We start from the raw sequence: 19154 nt of genomic DNA, 5'->3' as shown, positions 1-19154 counted from the left end.
CTCTCGATACCACATAGCCTCGGGCTTACAAATGACATTAACAACAAGTCATCTCCCTAATTTGTAACCCATTAGCTCATCACCTTTATCCAATTAGTGATTTAATTGCTGTATATGTTAATTACACAAGGTCAGTGTAATATCCCGAACACAGTTGAATATCTCAATTAAGTTAATGGACCAATGCATTAAGAGGCCATGTGCACAGCTGTCCAGTGTAGGGGATTGGAACCAGCTAGATGGAGAAAAATACCAGAGAATTAATTACATACAGAATCTCTAAAATTCTACAGTATACCAGTGAATTTGAGATTCATACAGTTATGTGACTCGGGACCTCTGAGTGGATGTTCGGTTTTAATCACACACCTTTCTGCATCTCTCGTGTTTTCTCGCTGGTTTGAGAAAAGGTTTTCATAACTTTTCTCCCTTTCCCTCACAAAGTCAGACATTAAACATTGCAAATACTTCCAACCTTCATAGTGTTCTCTTTGAATAATAACCCATTCCATATCTACCCCACCTTCCATTTCTTTACTCCGTGCGTAAACGTGGTTACTAAGATACGACAACGAGTTGCTATGGACACGTGGGCGTATGGAGGCAAAAGGGCTCGAGCTGAAAGAATATTCCGCTATACAGGAATACATAACAGAAAACAAAAACGGTTATGAAAGATATGTAATTGAAAGGAAGCTGAAGTGTATTTTGACAGAGTGCAAACGTTCAGTTGATACCTTTACAAATCGCTGGCTTGGATATTCATATAGTCCCCCTGAACATTTCACCATGGATTTGGAGACCCTGTTAAAAATGTCACTTAAAAGAGAATGCAACTTTTTGTTTTTGTCATTTGCACTTTGCCTAGACAAATCAGTAGTCTATCAATAGGGATGAGAGGCGCTCCTCTCTAGAATGAACGAATGCCAGTCTCCCACGCACCAACTGGACACCCCTTAGTTCTGCCAAACGATTCTGATACCCTTTGGCAGTGTTGTAAATGTCCATATTGGCTGTTGTACAAACACAACACAAACATCCTTACCGTGATCAATGACCAATTTAGTATCCACCTCTAAAGTGGTTCTTTCTCAGGTTTCATCACTTCCACCATAATATCAGTTCTAAAACACAATGGCAATGATAATCAGGTTGTAGAGAGAGAAGGGTGCTGATGGATAGAACGAGTTAAAGGGTAAGTCATCATTACAAGATGCCTATATGCAACGTTAAGCTTATAGGAGAGTATATGGGCACTGTGTTTTTGTCAACAGGGGGGGGTGAAAAGTAATTGACTCAGTCCATTCATGCATCTGGTCAGGGCAATGAGAGAGAGAGATGAAAATACAGAATGTTCTGTGTGAATGAATAAGTGTATGAGTGAACTGGACAAATAGAAAGGTGGTTATCACTGCACCTCAAGTAAAATTATGACAAATTCAAAAATAATGTAAAGATGGGATCTTCATTCTAAAGCCAAAATGAAGGGCACTTTAGTATCTCAATTCCTTCCTCACTCTCTCTTTCCCCTGTCTGTACTATGCCTCTCTGACTACACACTCTCGCTCTTCCATTAACAATTCTGCAACATTTCGACAACACCAACACCATTTTCGCTGATTCTCATTGTTGATTACATGTCTTTGCCTGACTTTTTTATATTTACAGAAAAAGGAAGACAAAACATTCAGGAATTTTTCATTGGTTTCCCCTTTTTGGCCCTCTCCTCCCAACTCTCTCACTATTTAGTGAACATCAGATTTCTTGTCAATAAGCAAATACACAATCATCTCTGGTCCACTGCATGTCTGCCCATTCCTAACCTTTTGTCCAAAATAAGTGCAAGATAGAGAGAAAGACTGACAGAGGGTGAATGAAAAAAACAACTGCTGCTAGGAGGTCTCTGATGATGTCACACATCTACATCACATCACCATAGCAACCCAGCATCAGCACCAACTTACTAAAAAAGGAGAGAGACAGAGAGGATGAGAATGTCTGTGGCATAGAAATATAATTATTTTATTTCTATGGACTGTGGTGGTATGTAACAGTGTGATGGTTTTACATAATATATACATATGCATTTCATATTACATATTATAATACAATGTGGATTGCACAAATTCAATTAAATCACAATACAGGTGAACATTTTTGCTCATTAATGTCAGTGCTCATCACAATGCTAACAATCATATTGATGGTCTTTATAGAATATAATAATGTTGACAAATCATTCTGATACCCATATTTACCATGAAATGTATCCAGAAAGTATTATTTATAAGACCCTTTATGATGGTGGAAGAACAAAGAATGGAAAATAACTATCTTTTCATTCAAACTATATCATCAGAACTATTGTCCTTGTGATTCCCTGTGGGTTCAGATAGCTTAAAGACCATGAGGGGAGGGGGTAGAGAGGATGAGCTTGACACCCCCAGCACTAGGCGACTGCTCCCGCTCTTCTGAGACCAAACTTCTAAAAATAAACTGAGCACTAGAAAAAAGAAAAAAGTACAAGGCTACAGGCTCTGGAAGCATCATCATCAACAGAGGAAGGGAGGGGGGCTGAGGGAGGATGGAGGATTGGAAGCAGAGAGTGGGTGTGCGTGGGCGTTTGTTCGCTTCACTTCTACTGGTTGGTACCGTTTATGAATCTGGCTGCTTTTACACCAGACAAACATGCAGAAGTTGTGTGAGACAACTATACCTGCATGCTATACATGTGAAAGCATGCACTGTACTATAAAAGCTTATGGTGTCACACATCCTATTAACCACCACACACACTCTGGCTACCATGCATGTCTCAGACTGTCCAGCCATATCACTGTCTTCTGTCCTATTAGACAACGTCAATATTCCAACTCATCATACCTGATCTTAACTGCTGTAGCCCTAAACCTCTCTGTACGTCCCACAGTCTCTTTAATCCACACTCCTTCCTTCCCTCTCTCCCTATCTTCTCTCGCTTGCGCTTCGACGCAGGAGTGGGAGGTGTTGCTAGGCGACAGATTAGCTCCTTTCTTTCAAGAAGCGAAGCGCAGAACTTGATTCTCTGGGTGTAAAAATAAACACCAGTGAAAAGAAAGTGTCGTAAGGAAAAGGACAAGTAGCCTTCACCTCTGCTATTAGAGGCGCACATTGTCTTTCCCCAGACAGTTATTTGCTGTGATCCTCTGGAGCTCAGTTGGTAGAGCATGGCTATTGAAATGCCAGAGTAGTGGGTTCGCTTCCCGGGACTACTCATACGTGAAATGTGTACACGCATGACTGTAAGTGGCCTTGGATATAAACGTCTGGTAAAAAAAAGTCCTCAAAACTCACCTTTCCCAGAGAAGGTGAGACATAATGCACTTACAGTCATGGAATATAGATAACTCTATAGATATCACTATTTCAGTAACAATAATGTATGCCAGTAAGAGTAATTTATTATCTAACAGTTATTACCAAAACATAACACTTCTCCCAGGTTTCATGGTAAGATTTTTGTTTTTTAAATACTTGGTTAAACAATAATTCTGAGAAGACAGGTGAACTACAAATTATTTTCTTAGGTCAGATGACCAGAGAGATTGTAGTACATACAGGTTGATTTCTATCCCATAATCAACACATTCTCCCTATTATATTTACACTGTGGAAACTGCAGAGAGATACCTGTTGCCATGGGTGATGCCGAACCATTTGGCCCTTTATGGACATTAAACACGTCAGTTCACATAACCAACATGTAGGCTACAACTTGTTCTTTATCTACAAGTTATGTTTTTGTTATGCAGTTGTGCATTATGTACAGTGGGGCAAAAAAGTATTTAGTCAGCCACTAATTGTGCAAGTTCGCCCACTTAAAAAGATGAGAGAGGCCTGTAATTTTCATCATAGTTACACTTCTACTATGACAGACAACATTAGGAAAAAAATCCAGAAAATCACATTGTAGGATTTTTAATGAATTTATTTGCAAATTATGATGGAAAATAAATATTTGGTCAATAACAAAAGTTTATCTCAATACTTTGTTATATAACCTTTGTTGGCAATGACAGAGGTCAAACGTTTTCTGTACGTCTTCACAAGGTTTTCACACACTGTTGCTGGTATTTTGGCCCATTCCTCCATGCAGATCTCCTCTAGAGCAGTGATGTGTTGGGGCTGTTGCTGGGCAACGCGGACTTTCAACTCCAAAGATTTTCTATGGCATTGAGATCTGGAGACTGGCTAGGCCACTCCAGGACCTTGAAATGCTTCTTACAAAGCCACTCCTTCGTTGCCCGGGCTTTGTGTTTGGGATCATTGTCATGCTGAAAAGCCCAGCCACGTTTCATCTTCAATGCCCTTGCTGATGGAAGGAGGTTTTCACTCAAAATCTCACGATACATGGCCCCATTCATTCTTTCCTTTACACAGATCAGTCATCCTGGTCTCTTTGCAGAAAACTGTTGATGTTTCCACCCCCATGCTTCACAGTAGGTATGGTGTTCTTTGGATGCAACTCAGCATTCTTTGTCCTCCAAACACGACGAGTTGAGTTTTTACCAAAAAAGTTATATTTTGGTTTCATCTGACCATATGACATTCTCCCAATCTTCTTCTGGATCATCCAAATGGTCTCTAGCAAACTTCAGACAGGGCTGGACATGTACTGGCTTAAGCAGGGGGACACGTCTGGCACTGCAGGATTTGAGTCCCTGGCGGCGTAGTGTGTTACTGATGGTAGGCTGTGTTACTTTGGTCCCAGCTCTCTGCAGGTCATTCACTAGGTCCCCCCGTGTGGTTCTGGTATTTTTGCTCACCGTTCTTGTGATCATTTTGACCCCACGGGGTGAGATCTTGCGTGAAGCCCCAGATCGAGGGAGATTATCAGTGGTCTTGTATGTCTTCCATTTCCTAATAATTGCTCCCACAGTTGATTTCTTCAAACCAAGCTGCTTACCTATTGCAGATTCAGTCTTCCCAGCCTTGTGCAGGTCTACAATTTTGTTTCTGGTGTCCTTTGACAGCTCTTTGGTCTTGGCCATAGTGGAGTTTGGAGTGTGACTGTTTGAGGTTGTGGACAGGTGTCTTTTATACTGATAACAAGTTCAAACAGGTGCCATTAATACAGGTAACGAGTGGAGGACAGAGGAGCCTCTTAAAGAAGAAGTTACAGGTCTGTGAGAGCCAGAAATCTTGCTTGTTTGTAGGTGACCAAATACTTATTTTCCACCATATTTGCAAATAAATTCATTAAAAATCCTACAATGTGATTTTCTGGATTTTTTTTTCTCATTTTGTCTGTCATAGTTGAAGTGTACTTATGATGAAAATTACAGGCCTCTCTCATCTTTTTAAGTGGGAGAACTTGCACAATTGGTGGCTGACTAAATACTTTTTTTGCCCCACTGTATTTGTTTGTATGTCAATGTGGAGGCATCACTGGCTGTCATTGAGCCATGAGAGGGCCGAATGGAACAAATGTCTAAGAGACAGGCCAGTCATCCCTGTGACCCTCTTCCCCTCTCACAACCGCCTGGCCACAGCCGTGTTCCCGTCAAAAATGGTGAAGATGTCCCACTCAGGCTGTTTACCATTGACAAAAATGGTCATAGTTCCGGTCTGCTTAAGGGGTGGCTCTCCCATGGGCACCAATGCGTTAGCAGCTGGGTCTGGTCTGCGTAGTTCATTGACTGTTTGAACCAGAAGAAAGAAGCAAGTGAGGTGCCTCACTTCCTCTTCCATCTCTGGTTCACGTCTCCCACCCACAAGTGATACCTACACAGGCCATCTCATAATGGCTTCCATTATCATGACAAGCACAGTAATGGAAATGATGGCCATTTGTCTGGGCCAATGCTGAGCTAACACAGTGTGTGGGACACGTTAAGTGCTTCTGAGACTGCGTGGCAGAAAAAACAACTTTGAGTGTAGGCCTATGTGTAATTTTACATTTTTTTATTTTTTTATTTTTTATTTCACCTTTATTTAACCAGGTAGGCTAGTTGAGAACAAGTTCTCATTTGCAACTGCGACCTGGCCAAGATAAAGCATAGCAGTGTGAACAGACAACACAGAGTTACACATGGAGTAAACAATAAATTCAATAACATAGTAGAAAAAAAATGGGCAGTCTATATACAATGTGTGCAAAAGGCATGAGGAGGTAGGCGAATAATACAATTTTGCAGATTAACACTGGAGTGATAAATGATCAGATGAGTGTAGATGCATAGAGATTACTAATATTTTGGGTGAAATATGGGATAAAAATATCTATTAAATGTATTTTGAATGATTGTGATCCAAAAATGACTTCCTAAGATCTTACATTGGAGTAAAAATCCATAGAAGCCTACCAACAACCAACAGACCAGAGCATAGATTCCTCAAACATTTCGAGATGCGAGACACCTGCGCCTACCAAGCCTAGTAACTTACATGGGAGAAAACTCCATTTTCACTCTACCCAGTGCTGAACGTAGTGGTTGTAGTTATCTTCATTCAGAGAACTGTCTGTGATTTTATCCACAATACAACATCACAGGTCAACAGTCTGATAGGGGAAAGCAAGGTGTGAATAGAGAGGAAGGTATGAATAAAGAGGACCAATTATGTAATGCAGGTCCATTGGATCGTACATATGCATTGCAGAAAGCAACATCTGATGAACTTCATCGCTCTGTGTGAACATTGCTGTTTAGGAATACATAAATGATCGTGTTTTTTATGTTTAGGCACAATAAACGTTCATAGAGAGCAGTGAATCTCTACGGAGTGCTGGAAAAGCTATGTCGCTGTCCATGGTGCTGAAATCTATTGCGGTCGCTCTAAAGTACTTGCAGGGAGAGGTAAGGATGTGATGGCATATTTTAGCCACAGACAAACGTATATATGTCAATCCAATTGTGGGAAGCTGTTTATAGTATTTTGTCATAACATTGTTACTGCAACTTTCCAAATGTACCACATTAATGGTCCGTGAAATCGTGAAAGTTTGTGGACATGCAACATGTTAGATGCGTGACACCTATGACTCGTAAATATATGTCTATTTTGAGCCTCAAACAAAAACATCTGTCTAAAAATAGGGAGAAATGTGGTAAAAATAGGGACGATTGGAGATGTAAGCGGGGGTGCGCCACTGAGTGCATATGTCAGTCACTGGTGAGAGCTATTTATAGAAACAACGAGATTCATCTCTGCACTCAAGCACTGTTAGCAACAGGTGTGCTTGTGTATGTGTGTATGTGTGTGTCTACTCTTCGAGCATCCTATAAAATATATTTAAGACTACAAAACAGATTGTATGCTTCAAGTGTTACATAGACTATTTGCTCAACACCATGGCAAAACATCTGCAACATACCTTCATACAGTTCCTTTCAAATCATTTCAGAAAACATCACATTTCATCTCAAATTGAGCTTTCACAATTTACTGGATCTGACTGACGTCTGTCACAGATTTTTACACGTAGATAAGAATACATGCTGCACATCTCCAAGCCTTCCAAGACTATGATTTAGGCGACGTTTTGTATGATAGTTTCATTGAAAATGATGTATTTTGGGTAAGATCAAACTCTGGTCTTATCTGTTCAAACTAAAATGCATCCAGCACAGGTTTCGATGCAAAGACTAGACATGGCTCAGCATCACCCTTAGCTACACATTCCGCTCAAATTGCCTTATAAGGAAGGATGTTGCAGTTTATGTAAAATATAGGCTGTACAGCGCGATTAGCCGATGCCTCTCCTACAGTATGCTCTTTAGGATTACCGACTCCCTCCTCTGTCTTTGCGCGTTAGCCCTGGAGGCACTGCGCTGCCTGACAACTGAATTACAGTCAGAATGGTGGATTCCATTCATAAAAAGCGATTGAATTTGTTGCTGTAACTCTGCCCCGCGTTTCTCCCTCAAGCAGACTTCCACCCATGCCAGACTATCTTTTCGCTGGAGCATATTTAATGGATAACGTTGGCATGCATCTGTGTTACCCTAGAGATCGACGGTGGAAGGTTTTACGAAATGCATCGCATCCTTCATAATCTCATAATCACATATACATATTATGAGCCAGTTTGGCTAGGAAAGGACGCATTTGCATCATGTAGGCTACTGATAACCAAACCTACACTACATTAGGAATTATTACTTTTCAGAGAGGATAAATTGTTCCTCGGGTGCCAGACATAGAAACACACAGTCTCTTTCGTATGCATCTCGGTCTCTCCCCCCCTCCCCCCAGTACACGGTGGTCCGGTGACTCAGTCTACGTTTTACGCTTGTCTCCGCCCATTCCTCGGTTTTGTCCAAATCGGGCTTTTTGCGTCGCCGGAGCTCCCGAAATCAAACCAACGTCATCACTTGGTAGAGGGAAGGGCTGACGTCAGAAAATAGCTTCCAAAGGGAGAGGGTATGAGCGGGAGGGGCAGCGGCAGAAGTAGAGAATTTCACCATTGCTAGCATTGAATCCCCCTCGTCCACCCTTCCCTCTAGCCCCCCTTCTCCCTACTACGTCGGTGTTGGCGCGTTGGGAGCCCCCCTTCATCACCGGAATCCCGGCCTATATAACTTACTCGAGAGCAGAGTCCCTCCACCAGATTTACGGGATCCGGACATCTGGGCGAGAGACGGCTACTACAGCCGCCGAATCACTCACACTCTGAACGGGGGAGATACATTCAACGGCTAGCCAGCAACCTTGCTGGACGCTGTGGCGGAACCGAAGAGGAAAAAATCACTGATAGGAGAAGGTCTGAAGCCTTACTCTGGAACGAGCTGAGATGAAAGTCCAATAGTACTACGACAAGGTTATTACTACTAGCCTATCTCTGACACCTCATCTTGAGGGAAAGATACCCAGACCTCATCTGACGCCACGGTCAATACTATTCCATTAAGTTACAATTTAAACTGCAGGGAATTTAGTCAATCACTATAACAGGCTACAATGTATCGATCAACGAAGGGAGCGTCAAAGGCTCGGAGGGACCAAATCAACGCGGAGATTCGGAACCTGAAGGACTTGCTTCCCATATCCGATGCGGACAAGGCACGACTCTCATACCTACATATCATGTCCCTTGCCAGCATGTACACCAGGAAATCGGTTTTCTTCTCTCAAGGTAAGCCCCGATTTAGTTTATAATCGACAAGTTCAAACTCACTGTATAATCCATAGCCTACCTATACATAGCTACAAACATTTGTGAATGAAACATATACTGACAGACTTTTGCTTCAATCTGTTTGAGCTAGTGGCATGCTACCGTGAGCTTTATGTGTTGAATCAACAGGTGCCATATGTATTGTCGAAAGAGACAGTTTATGAACTTCATATCTACATGTGAATTATGTCATTTAGGAATACATATAATGGAACATTATTGTGTTTGGTTTGAAGTTCTTGGGAGAAAAACGCTTTTAGAGCCGTGTGTCGCTATCCAGTTCTGAAACGCTTCTATCGCTATCCATGGTACTGAAATCTAATGCGGTTGTTCTATAGCTATTGCTGGGAGCAGAACCGTTCCACTTGTGCTATGATGACATCCATTAGCTAGACAGAAAAGATAAAAGCTTTTTTTCATCATCTTTTGTTTTTAGAATCGGGATCTGCTGGCAGTCTCGAGGAAAGCGCGAGATTCCTGTCTTTCCACGAGCTGTCAGAGCTGGTGCAGGAGCTACCTGGGTTTCTGCTCCTGTTGACCGGGGAAGGCAAGCTGCTCTACCTGTCAGACAGCATCTCCGAGCACCTCGGCCACTCCATGGTGGGTCCACGGGAGACCATATAATGTTTCAATATTAAGCTCATAAGTTAATAAAAATGTAATGACAATATGTTTAATATGAACTCCTCTTTCAGGTGGATTTGGTTGCCCAGGGTGACAGTGTGTATGATATCATTGACCCTACTGACCACTTCATCATGAGGACCAACCTGGCCCCTCCTACATCACCTGACACAGGTAAGACATGCCTCCATATTTCCAGTGGTACAGAATAGAGTTACCAATGGCTTGCATTTATTTCCCTCAGATCATTGTTGATACTCACAATCCCTCCTTGCCTCTTCTTTCCCTCAGATCGTCTATTCCGTTGTCGTTTCAACACTTCCAAGTCGGTGCGCAGGCAGAGTGCCGGGAACAAGTTGGTTCTGATCCGGGCGCGCTGCCTGTCCCCTCCCTCCTCCTCTTCCACCCCTAGCTCCTACTGGACATCCAACCCTGTTTGGATGTGCTTCTGTTCCCCTCTGGAGGCAGTCCCCACCCGCTTTGGCCCTGGGGGGGACCACGTTCCTGCTCTTATCCCTCCTGCTGCTGAGAACAACTTCTTCCTAGCCTCGTTCCAGTCTCAACACAGCCGAGACATGAGGCTCCAGAATGCACAGGACAGGTGAGGTCACACCCACTAACAAGGCAGCGCCAACTGTTCCATTAGATCTTCTGAGTGATAATATAGTTCTGAAATATCATAAACTTACCATGTCTTCTCTCCATCTTCCCTGCAGTGTCAGTGTTTACCTAGGTCTCGATGTGTCAGCCCTGAGGTCTCGTTCCTGGTACAGCCTCCTCCACCCACAGGACCTGTCACACGCCTCTGCTCAGCACTGCAGCCTGTGTAAGTACCAATTCAGTGATACCACACAACCACCACACAATTACACCGTATCCACTTACACCCGATGTCTGATGTTGTTGTTCCCTCTTTGTTCCCCTACAGTGAGAGAAGGAGGAGAAGGTAGATCTGAGATGGTGGTACGGGTGGAGTCTGCAGACCAGTCCTGGGTCTGGCTTTACATGGTACTGCAGCTGGAGGCAGGAGACAGCCCCATCAGCAGCAACAACTACATACTTAGGTACTAGCTCTACCCTATGATAGATCATCATAACACATCGCCAAAAGATATAAAGGAGATAGATGACTGATTGCAATAATCAGAAGGGAATCTTACTAACCATTTTTGTCTCTCACTCTTTCTGTTTCTCTCTCAGTGAAGCGGAGGGGTGGTCAGTGAGACAGCAGCTGAGCACAGAGCAGACCCAGCTGACCCTGGTACTGAGTACCAGTACCTCCCGCCAGGACAGCTTGAGCCTGTCCAGCCCAGACCAAGTCTTCACCCCCAGCAGCAGTGGCCTATCAGCCCAGTCCTTTGACTTCAGCATGACTGTGTCGAGTGTGGGCTCCTCCGATGAGACAGGGGGTGCCACCACTGAACCCATGCAAGTGGAGGGTGACCCTCGCTCCAGTATTTCCTCTATTGAGGAGGAGAGCTTCTTCCAGCAGCAGCAGATGCCTGCCCCTGTCCAAAGCCCATCCGCTGCCTCCTCCCCCACCCCGGTTACCGTTGCCACGGTAGCAGATCTGGACTTCCTCACTCAGAACATTCTCTTGCCCCCTTCCTTCCAGCTCGAACCTCCGCTGCCTGCCCTTCCCCTGCCCCTCCCCCCAGCGCCCACCTCTCAGGAGCAGCAGACCAAAGAGTTTGTGTGCACGCCCCCCTACACACCCCAACTGGGCGGTGGCAGCTTCCTGTTCGGCGAGCCCCTCTTTAGCTTCGACCCCACTGGCACCACCACACCCCCTCCCTCCACCACCACAGCTACAGCCACCACCTCCATTGCCACCTCCCTCTCCCCCTCCGCCCCACCCGCCCCACCCACCACAGCCTCCAGTCCTGCTCCCCCCTCCTCCCTGTGCCTCACTGGCCCCTCCACCGACCTGTTCTTCCCTGCTGATCCCTGCAGTGGCTCTCTCTATGAGAAGCTACCCCCCACCCCTGACAGCCCTGGGGATGGGGACTGCACAGTGATGACCTTGCCTGAGGTTCGGGGACCCCTGTATGTAGATGTCCCTTTAGGGTCCCTTCACTACCCCCTCGAGGGCCTCCTAACCCCAGAGGCCTCCCCCGGTAAACAGCCCTGTCTCTCTTTCTTCTCCCTGGAGAGAGAGAGGGAGAAGGAGAGAGCAGAGATCTCCCTCTTAGCTCAGCACATCAGCTCCTTAGCAGAGGGATTCTACCTGGATCCTCTCTTATCCAAGCTATCCCCTCCTTCCATGTCCCCCTCCTCCTCCCCTCCCTCCCCCTCCCTCTCCCCATCCATAGACACCGCTGGTGTTGACTCTAGCCACATGCTGGGAGAGTTTTACCCGGTTAAAGCGTGGAGAGGCCTGGAGTTCCCCATATTCCATGATGATGAATCTCTGTTTGAAGAGAGCATCTTAGAAGCCCTTCTCCAGGACTTCTCCACCCCTCCGCCCCTCTCCCCCAACCCACCCTCTCCCCCCAACCCAGTGTGCTGGCACTCACCCTCCCACTTTGAGGGGGTCAGCCACTTCTGTAGCGTCCAATCGGCGCACTGTAACCCCACGGCCGGGTGCGGGGCGACGTTGGCCGGCGAGTCCGGGGCGATGGCAGAAGTGGAGGGGCTGGTGGAGGAGCCTATGGAGATTGAGGTGGCGTCATCACCTCTGTCCACCTGTTCCTCCATTCCAGCATCCCCTCCCCTGCGACTCACTGCCTCCCCCACCTCCGCCCCCTCCACGCCTGTCGACCACTCTACACCCGCCGTGCCTTGCGCTCAGTCCCTCCTGGAGGAGCTGGCCGCCCTGGAACCCATGTTTGGGGCAGGTGCCTCGATCGCCCCCGGCTTGGGTCAACAACCTGAGTTGTATCAACTCCAGTGTCACCAGCCGCCACAGTGCTTCCACAAAGGTGAGACTCATCCAGTTCACTTGTTCTACCGTCTTTCTCTGTTTGAGAAATGAATTAAGATGTTTTAAACCTGAACATACCAGACTAATGTGCCCTTCCTCTTTGTCTCTTGTGTTTTTCAGATGGGAGTGGAAGTGTTCCCCCGTTCTAAATAAGTCTGTGACTTACTTCATTAAGTATGGCATATTGTCATATTTCGTGGAGCTATTTTACTGAAAAGTAAAAATGATTTAAGTGTATAAATATATACATAATGTATACTACTAAAGGACTTGAACTCCTACATGTCTACCGAGAACAAAGATTGACTTCATATTTTTGTTAATTTATTCATTCCTGTATTTCTATTTCAACAAATGGTGCAACGTTTACATAATGGTGCAATATATACATAATGGTGCAACATTTTCCAACCGAATGGACCCACAACTGACTGAGTTTTGGGTCCATTTGGTGCCTCACAGCTTTTCTGTAACATGAGCTTCAGATTGGATCAGACAGAGACGTAAACAAAACCTCTGACCTTGTAAAGCGCCGTTTAACTTCCAGACGCGCATTTGTATTCACTCGTAGTGAAAAACCTGTTGTGAACAAAAAAAAAAGAACACATTCCTTGACATTTGAATAGGAAAATGACTTAACAGCACTATTGCTTGTAATGCAGCAACGCAAACCCAAATCACAAATGTGATGAAAGTCTATGTTTACAAAAACTCTACTGACCTGGTACAACCGCTGACAGTAGCTGACAAAATGGGATCCGATTTCCTCACTCACATCTTCAATATTTAGTTTCCACAGAGAGACACATAGTTCTACTCTGACCTTCTGGTACTCCTCTCTTGTCATGGCCTTTAAGGCCATGTCAAAATGTACAAATACCGTAGTCAAACTAAGCTAATACTTCAGACACTTTGAGCTTTGAGTTTGCAGGCTGCACATTTTAAAACATTTGACTTCATGTTATTTCTCCATTACAAACTTGTGTATCAATGTGATGTGCAAAGAAAATACAATACAAAACATATGAAGACAAGAGATCTTGGAATGTCCACAAGCAGGAACGCATGACAAAAGTTTTCCGGTATTTATTAGGTGTTGCCAAATAGAAATCGTCTGGAAGTTACTCAACAACTGTGTGTGGTTCTGTTGTGTACAGGACCAGCACATTGTACAATAGACTCTGAATGTGGGCTCTTTAGGTCACCGTTCTCTTGGGCTTGGCTTGAAGGGTAGCTATGCTGGATTTTCTTGCAGCATTAATATTTGCAATGCTGGCAGTTCATAGCGGCTCCTGTGTGCCTGGCATGGCCATGGCCTACTGAACTCTAACTGAACTCTTTCTCCATGTCCATTAACCAATGGACAGTCACATCATAGCTCGAATGGAGTTACGGTGTAATGAGACACAACACGACTACGTGAATGAAAATGTGATTCTTCTTTTTTGAGAGGGGTTGGAAGAAAAAAAAATGGAAGTTTTGTTTTAAAAAATGACCTGAAAATAGTGTGATGGGGTGCCATTTCTATTCAGTTCCTCCTAAGTGACACGGGTTGAGAATGGTACTATTCCCATGGTGTCAACATGCTAACGTAGAGTTGTCTACGGTCAAGTAAAGGATTGATTCCTACGTTCTAGCTATTAAATGCTAAGTTGAACATATGTGTAGGTATATTATTGTATGTGTTATATTGAAAACAATTATTGATGTTCAATGCATAAAGCATTATGTCTGTGGATATATGCACATGCCGTATTTTTGAAGGGTTGTACACATTTGTACATTTGTATGAATACATCAGTCTGTACATAGACATTTATATTGTTTAAGAGGGTCTATATTCACATGGTGATATATTGAAGAATGGACATTGTGGATCAGTGTTCTTTTGTGTTGCTGATAAGTGTATTTGATTGTCAAACAAATGCATTTATATTAAAGTGCACTTAAAGCGGTTGGATCTCTGTCGTCACTGTCAGTCCTCCTCATCCTCCTACCCACAATCATCATCCCTCCTTCCTCTCTCCTCGTTTCTTCCCCTGGAGCGAGCTCCGCTCAGCAACAGCACTGACGCACACACACGAGGAGACAGTGTCTCATACCATCTGACTCAGACTGACGCACACGCTCCACACAGAGGCTCTCACTCACACATGGCCTCCCACTTAAGCAGGCGTGCTTGCGCTGACGTTGAGACACCCACACAATAGGACCCCCCCCCCTTTACAAATAGCAGCTGCCCACACTCACTCAATGTACCTGCTACACTGACAGCACGCTGTGATGGTTTCAGACTCCATATATAGGCATTCCTGTCAGAGCTCTGATTCAAGCAGCCCCCCCTTTCCTCAGCCTCCAATTCAGATGGGAGAGAGCGAGCGAGCGTGACGGACAGTTATGAAGAAATAATGCTTCAGAACCTAATTATACAGCAGGTGGATAAATCATGTACTATCAATCACTGACTAGTACCCAGTGCAAGTACTGTGCTCTTCACATCATGGAGGGTACATTTGGGTAAAAATCATTAGATGACTGATGGGCATGGCAATGTTACAGTGTAAATGAATCCTGCCACCTCTCTCGTCTCCTTTGACATTTATTACAGTCACCCCCCAGGTACCTGAAACCTAATCTCAGCAGCAGAGCTGCAGGAACAGGGTACAAATAGGAGACCTTCAACACCGTAAAAACTAAACCTGGAGGGACAAAGCCCTGCCATACCATGCTGGTTCCTGCAACCGAACATTTTGTTCCAGCACCATACCAGTCACTGCAGTGAGCCTCCTGGATGTGAGCGCAACAGAGACAATGGAGCAGTTCAGCTATCGCCTGTCATCTTGTGGCCAAGAAAATTAGTACACTTTTAAATACCTTGCAGCATTTGGTGAAGCCACATCAATAAGGGATTCTAGCCTTCACCTGGATTCACCTGGTCAGTCAGTCAAGGAAAGAGCAGGCGTTCTTAATGTTTGGTCAAGTACAGTAGTTTCCAGATCCATCCGTGTTCAAGGTGTCCTCTTCCTTCCTTGATACCCTCATCAAAACGGTGTTAAGAGTACAACGCTGTGGTGGGAATGCAAATACATGGCTCCAGAAGCACAGCCAGAATGCCATTAGCCACACACACTCAGGTTTGACAGATGGCAAGCAAAAGAAGATGCAGCATTTTGTATAACAAATTCCTTTAATAAAACAGGTTGGTCTTGGTTTATCAAGAGAGGAGATGCATTCCTTAAATAAAATATTTAAACTCTGGAGGCAAAACATGAATCTTGCTGAGAAAACTGGCATAAATACAGTCATACACTTGAAATCGTTCATAATAACAGACGTTTATTTCGCTTAGCAATACAGAGCAGAATGAGTTATGACAGAATGTGTGTGTATGTGAGTGGTATGTGTAGGTTACAGGGTCTGTATAAATACATCGGTAGCATAGAGGGCGGCTCTCATTTCTTCTTCACTGACACTGCCTCGTCTGCAGCTGCTGCCTCCGCTCTCAACCTCTCCTCCTTCTCCTCCAGGAAAGTATTGTACTCCTCGGCCGATAAACTGCAGGTGGGATGAGAGGGAGGGAAGGAGAGAGGGATCAAAAGAGGGGAGGAAAAATGAAGTAGTCCTAACTGAATAACAGTGCGTCACAACAGAACCATAACAGTGCCAAATGATGACAATGACACTTATTTCCAGTCTATCAATGCATATGAGAGTACAATAGAGGACCAAAGTATGAGTCATAATACCCATTAAACCTAGCGGTCAAACAAGGAAATGGTTCCAATTTCCCCCCCCCACCATTCATCTCTCTCATAGGGGATTTTAAAAACATTGAAAAATAAGGGCTGTGTTTCATGTAGGCTTACCCTGGCATGATGTTTTGATAACCTGTAAAGCTCTTGGACAAGGCAACTTTTACCAATATATTCGCCTGTATTTACCCCCCAAAAATTAAACGCAAATTAGCTGCTAATGTGGCCATCATAAAGAACTACAAATGCCATGATCTGAATGAGACTGCCGAATCGAGGCAAAGGTAAGAATCTCTGGATTAACTAATGTTATCTACATTAGGAATTCATAAATTGGCTACATTTCCTTAAATGGACAAATCTGAAAACTGTCTTGTGCAAGTCTTAAATTGACACAATACCTGTTAGCTAAGATGTCAGCTAGAGATGACGTGCAGGAGCTTGCAGGGATTTGTCTTGCATGATGATGCTAATTAGCATTTTCAAATCAGAGTAAATAGAACCTTTATATACTGATAAATGTCACCTTGTCCAACAGAGATTTACACAGTTATCAACACGTCACGCTAAGGTAAGTCTACACAAAACACAGCCCTTATTTGAAGTGTTTCTAAAATTCCCTATGGGGAAAATTTATGGTGGGAAAATTATTGGAACCATTTCCCTGTTTGACCACAAGGTTTTATGGGTATTATGACAACTCCACTGTGGGGCTCTATAGAGTATGACCCTATAGTTTTTCATTACTATGTATTGTACCAATATTATTCATGTGTGTGCGTCACAGTGCTTTAGTGCTGAATCACATTTATGACATCAATGACACTGGGCACTTTGAGAGAGGAGGGTCTTACTCGTTGACGATCTCAATGCCCAACGAGCGAGCCGAGCCGATGATGCTCTTGACGACAGTCTCTATAGAAGCGTTCTGCATTTTGAAGGCCTCGTCTTGGGCCTTGACCTGAGCAATCTCATACACCGCCCTTACAGACACCTTCCCTGCTATCTCATGGCCTAGAGATGGAGAAAGAGATGGAGTCCAGAATGGGAATAAGATTAAGAAACTGAGGGGAAACAATAGACAAGAAACCAAGGGGAGCAGAGGGTGGAAGAAAGAAACGTTGGGGAGCAAAGGAGAGCCGAGTGTGGGGGGAAACGAAGGAGCGATCGGAGAGAGGGAGTAGCTGGTGCAGACGGGGGAAATCCATAATTCTCTTTCTTCAGCCCACCACCTCTACCACTACCTTCCTGCCTGTAATTGCCTGGCTTAAAGTTCCCCGTCGATCATAAATATATCATCACTCAAAGACATTCAATCTCAGCCCTAACGCCCTGTGGGAGACGTCGTCTGTCTGTCCGTCCCTCCGGTACAGGGCTAGTCTGGCCTCAGACAGACAGACATTTACAGCGATGGAGTAAACGGAAGAACAGAGTGGCACCAGTCAACAAGGTCCAAACCTTACCCGTTTTGCTGGCTCCTTTCTGGATGCCAGCCGCCTGCTTGAGGAAGTAGGACACTGTGGGTTGGCCAATCGTCAGGTCATACGTCCTGTCAGGCTGCAGGGAGGGGGAGAGATGGTGAGGGACAGAGTTTTAGATGCCTTTTAATACATCAATCAAGGTGTGATCAAAAGAGGAATGGACACTTTATGAAGTGGAAAGTTGCTCTCCCAACCTCGGTTCTGCATTACCTTGTCAATGGAATGATCTATCATTAGTGACTTCACATTGAAATGACACCATTTGTCCCCATCTATGAAATAGCCATTAGTTGGGACCCAATGATCCTGGCATGGATCCGGTAGACAGTCAAGAATTACTCTTGATTTAGGGATGGTGACTTTGTAAAATAAGATTTGCTATTTCTTTCTTTTTGTTGAACAGGATGAGTCAGACGGGGAGAGAGAAATGAACACAAGACAGATCAAGGCTGCAAAGGTTCCAAACGCACTGTGGCGTGCTAGGGAGACACATCCACAACACCATCTGCTAAATGACTTAAATGTAAAACACGAGCTAAACCAGGTCTGTCTGGGAGATCGTATATATGGGGAGACACATCCACAACACGAGCTAAACCAGGTCTGTCTGGGAGATCGTATATATGGAGAGACACATCCACAACACGAGCTAAACCAGGTCTGTCTGGGAGATCGTATATATGGAGAGACACATCCACAACACGAGCTAAACCAGGTCTGTCTGGGAGATCGTATATATGGAGAGACACATCCACAACACTAGCTAAACCAGGTCTGTCTGGGAGATCGTATATATGTGGAGAGACACATCCACAACACGAGCTAAACCAGGTCTGTCTGGGAGATCGTATATATGGAGAGACACATCCACAACACTAGCTAAACCAGGTTTGTCTTGGAGATCGTATATATGGAGAGACACATCCACAACACTAGCTAAACCAGGTCTGTCTGGGAGATCGTATATATGGAGAGACACATCCACAACACGAGCTAAACCAGGTCTGTCTGGGAGATCGTATATATGGAGAGACACATCCACAACACTAGCTAAACCAGGTCTGTCTGGGAGATCGTATATATGGAGAGACACATCCACAACACGAGCTAAACCAGGTCTGTCTGGGAGATCGTATATATGGAGAGACACATCCACAACACGAGCTAAACCAGGTCTGTCTTGGAGATCGTATATATGGAGAGACACATCCACAACA

The 19154-nt window shown here is 44.5% G+C and overlaps 2 protein-coding genes across 2 annotated transcripts in view; one reads left to right on the top strand and one right to left on the bottom strand.

Annotated features, from left to right (window-relative positions):
- Positions 1 to 8304: 8304 nt before the first annotated feature.
- Positions 8305 to 14659, top strand: LOC118383845 (neuronal PAS domain-containing protein 4A-like). The gene is made up of 8 exons (XM_035770245.2): positions 8305 to 9115; positions 9594 to 9757; positions 9853 to 9955; positions 10073 to 10382; positions 10498 to 10607; positions 10710 to 10845; positions 10982 to 12702; positions 12825 to 14659. The coding sequence occupies exons 1-8, from the start codon at positions 8941 to 8943 to the stop codon at positions 12851 to 12853; spliced, it is 2748 nt and encodes a 915-aa protein (XP_035626138.2). The 5' UTR covers positions 8305 to 8940; the 3' UTR covers positions 12854 to 14659.
- A 1360-nt stretch (positions 14660 to 16019) lies between these two features.
- Positions 16020 to 19154, bottom strand: part of mrpl11 (mitochondrial ribosomal protein L11) — a 52493-nt gene continuing 49358 nt past the window's right edge. The window contains exons 4-6 of the mRNA XM_035764344.2: positions 17920 to 18013; positions 17311 to 17470; positions 16020 to 16259 (exon numbers count right to left, since the gene is read on the bottom strand). Of these exons, the coding sequence (XP_035620237.1) occupies positions 16157 to 16259; positions 17311 to 17470; positions 17920 to 18013 (357 nt within the window). The 3' untranslated portion in view covers positions 16020 to 16156. The remainder of the gene's footprint in view (positions 16260 to 17310; positions 17471 to 17919; positions 18014 to 19154) is intronic.

The sequence above is a fragment of the Oncorhynchus keta genome, chromosome 4, assembly GCF_023373465.1.
Source record: "Oncorhynchus keta strain PuntledgeMale-10-30-2019 chromosome 4, Oket_V2, whole genome shotgun sequence".
In the NCBI taxonomy this organism is placed as follows: Eukaryota; Metazoa; Chordata; class Actinopteri; order Salmoniformes; family Salmonidae; genus Oncorhynchus; species Oncorhynchus keta.
Note: the sequence above shows the minus strand (reverse complement) of the source record. Positions and strands in the feature narration are given on the sequence as shown.